This window comes from Camponotus vicinus, unplaced genomic scaffold (genome assembly GCF_025532165.1).
Source record: "Camponotus vicinus isolate PSW18456_S1 unplaced genomic scaffold, iyCamVici1.0 SCAF_13, whole genome shotgun sequence".
NCBI classification, from domain to species: Eukaryota; Metazoa; Arthropoda; class Insecta; order Hymenoptera; family Formicidae; genus Camponotus; species Camponotus vicinus.
This window is the reverse complement of record NW_028141949.1, coordinates 8,997,527-9,000,901: the sequence shown is the minus strand read 5'-3', so window position 1 is coordinate 9,000,901 and position 3,375 is coordinate 8,997,527. Positions and strand designations below refer to the sequence as shown.

The 3,375-nt window shown below is 35.2% G+C and overlaps 1 protein-coding gene across 1 annotated transcript; it reads left to right on the top strand.

Annotated features, from left to right (window-relative positions):
- The first annotated feature begins 691 nt into the window (after nucleotides 1-691).
- On the top strand, nucleotides 692-1,774 carry LOC145963694 (uncharacterized). Its single transcript, XM_083085821.1, has one exon. It carries the CDS (start codon nucleotides 692-694, stop codon nucleotides 1,772-1,774), a length of 1,083 nt encoding a protein of 360 aa, XP_082941947.1.
- Nucleotides 1,775-3,375: the final 1,601 nt, after the last annotated feature.

Here is a 3,375-nt window from a genome sequence, read left to right as displayed (position 1 = left end):
AAGAGCCGATTATGTACATGAGACTGGATACATTCAATGTTTGAGAATGTTTCAAGACGGGACCATCAAACTCGGAGACAACAATCTTGTCGCCGGCATAAAAGCAAATCAGACAACCTATCGAAGCATCACTCTTGTAGGCCGTATACAAGTCGATGGATACTGCAAAGGAGCACAATACAATGATCCATACGGAACATGGGACGACGTAGTCGTCCAAGCTGCTATAAAAATATCATTAAGATCTTCTTATGTTCCCATACAGTTGAACACCGGAAAGATCAAATTAAAATCTGGTACGGTATGTGACCTCATTGACAGCTTTTGTCTAGATGCTGACGATGGACATACTTATTGGAAACCAATACCAACTACTACTTGCAACTTCCAACAATACGATGTTCTTTATGAAGGACCTGCAAATAAAATTTCCGAAGACCACTCTGATGCCAACGCTCCAGTCATCTATAGCCTAGTAACTCAAGAAATCACCTTCGCTCTGATGAAAACTACAGAATTGCCTCTATGCGGATATACTCTCTTACGCACTGAGCATCCGAAATTATTTATCTTGGAAGCAAAACCAGGAAATACCTTCGCTAATCGAGGAATCATCCTAGTCAACAATCTTGACATTTTTACATACATGAACTCCAAATTCGTGTATATTGAAAAACACGTCAAACAGTAAATGACTTCTCTTTACAATAACGTCATCTTACAAAAATGCGAATTGGAAAGACAAGTGATTACCAATGCCTTGTCTTTCGCTACACTCCAACCAGATGAATTTGCCTATCGACTAATGAAAGGACCAGGATATATGGCTGTTACCACAGGAGAAGCTGTGCAAATAGTCAAATGTACCCCTGTTGAAGTAATGGTGAGAGAAACGGAAGAATGTTATGCTGAACTTCCTGTCACGGTGCGCAATCATTCTCTCTTTCTTACACCCAAGTCAAGAATCATCACCAAAATTGGTAATGAAAGAGAATGCAGTATAGAACTTCCTACCCTGTATAGAATCGAAGATACATGGGTTCAACTCACTCCTAGTATTCAAGTTAGACAGCTACCGCCTCAACAGCTAAAACCTATGTCTGCTCTAACCTGGAGATACCTCACTCCAGGATCCTTAGCTACCAGTGGAATCTACTCCGAAACGGACATAGAGAAGCTAAGAAATCATATTATGTTCCCAGCCGAAAAGCCAGCTTTACTCAATGCCGTTGCTAGAGGACTAACTGGCCATTCCATGAACACTGAAGGAATCTCGGTATATAACTTGCTGGATGAAAACTCTCTAAATAAAATTGTCGAGAGCACAGCCTCACGGATCTGGAAAGGATTCATAAACTTTGGATCAGCCACAGCAGGACTCGTCGGAATCTTCATGATCATTCGCCTAGTCAAGCTGGTTATCGACACAGTCATCCATGGATACGCTCTCCATACTGTATATGGTTGCAGCCTGCATTTAATCGGAGCCCTGTGGAGCTCCCTCGCAAACCTGCTACTTCATTTGGCACGAGAACCTTCTAAGAAATCCGGAGACGATAACCGAGACGATCAATCACCTGGCAGGGGAACGAATCTTCAAACCTCCAGCATCGATTCCACTGCACCTCCGGAAGTAGTCGTTCAACAACCTCCTCCAGTCAAACCTCCAAGGACGATGAGACCTTGCCACGAGGAAACCGCCAAAAACTTAAATATGCCTACATCATATACAAATTTAAGAGACCGCTTAAACACTCTAAACGAAGATATCTAATCTCCCTAGACCAAAATCCTCCGAAAAAATCGGATTTTGTTCTTATTAGGGGGGAGGTGTTACGTCCCGCAACAAAAATTTTTAAATATTGCTTATAGAATAGTATAAAGAATTTTTCATCTTATATAATCTTTATGTGTAATTATATATAATCACTATATATTCATATCGTTATATATTATATGTAATCAATCAATATTCATATTATTTAGTTACCTTATATAACCAAAATAGTAGCAACCCACCAGTGTTAACCGAATAAGTGGTTTTATATACATATATTAATCAAACAGAATTAATATATTTCTCAAATTAGTTGTTATAATTATTGTAAAAAGGATTTCACTATATCCAATTTTAACAAGAAGTCATAAAATTCCTACATGACTACTTTAAAAATCATTCGTAAAACTTTATAAACCAATAAACAAAAATACCGAATTGTCACACATATATATGTCATAAATTTTAATCATGAAGAATAAATTGATTAATATAGTATATAGCCAGAAGTATATTATGATATATTGGCAGAGAGTACTAACGATATACGAAGATATTTATATAAAGTATTATTATTAATCAACTTTATCCAAGAGAGAAATAGATTCAAAATCCCCTTATCGAAGAAAACCTTCAACAAATTGCTTTGAATAATGCAACTGAGTTCGCGACGAAGTTCAGTGTAAATCAGTATGCGATTATTGCCATAAAGTTCTATTATTTTATATATATAAAATAATGAATATCCCAAATAGCACAAATACGTCCATTGGACGTCCATATTATGCGCGGCGGACGTCCATTTGTGACTGCTCTGGACGTCCATTGGATGAATAAATTCTGTAACTGTGAATAATATAAATAGGTTGCCATAAGCAAGCTGCAGTAATTACAAGCCTCGAGAGACATAACCTGCGGCAAGAACGCTAATGAACATATAAAGGAATTACTAAAGAGTTGTGTGAAATTCATTAAATTGATATTTTATATATACGCATACATATATATACGGGAAATATAAGGAAATTAATAACGAATAAAATGTACCAAGTTAATTCATGAATAGTAATTATATGCTAAACTCATTTATACAATAATAATGATGAGATGACCAATATTCTAGAAAATGAAACTAACAAACCCTTTAAATTAGTTATATAAACTCTATGGTAAAATTTCATTGTACCAAGTTATTATCAAATGTATAATCTCATTAAGATGTCACAAAATTTCTCTTTCATATACTCTATGTAATTATTCAAAAGAAAATTCGCTTGCAAGTTAACATATATACATCTATAATATAGTACTAAAAAGGTAAAATAAAATCCTATGAAAAACCATATATATATATCTATATATCCCTATTGGAAAAAATCACGTAACGAAATCACGTAACGAAATCACGTAATTAGATAATTTTTAATTAAAATTATATAATTTTTAATACGTTACATAATATACAAATTAATGAACTCACCAGATAAATTTCTAAATGCGATATCATGAATGCTTTATGCAACAACCTCATTGCCATCTGAATAAAGCATACTTTTATGCTTTGGCCCGCATATTGCCCGTAAATGATCCATTGGCCC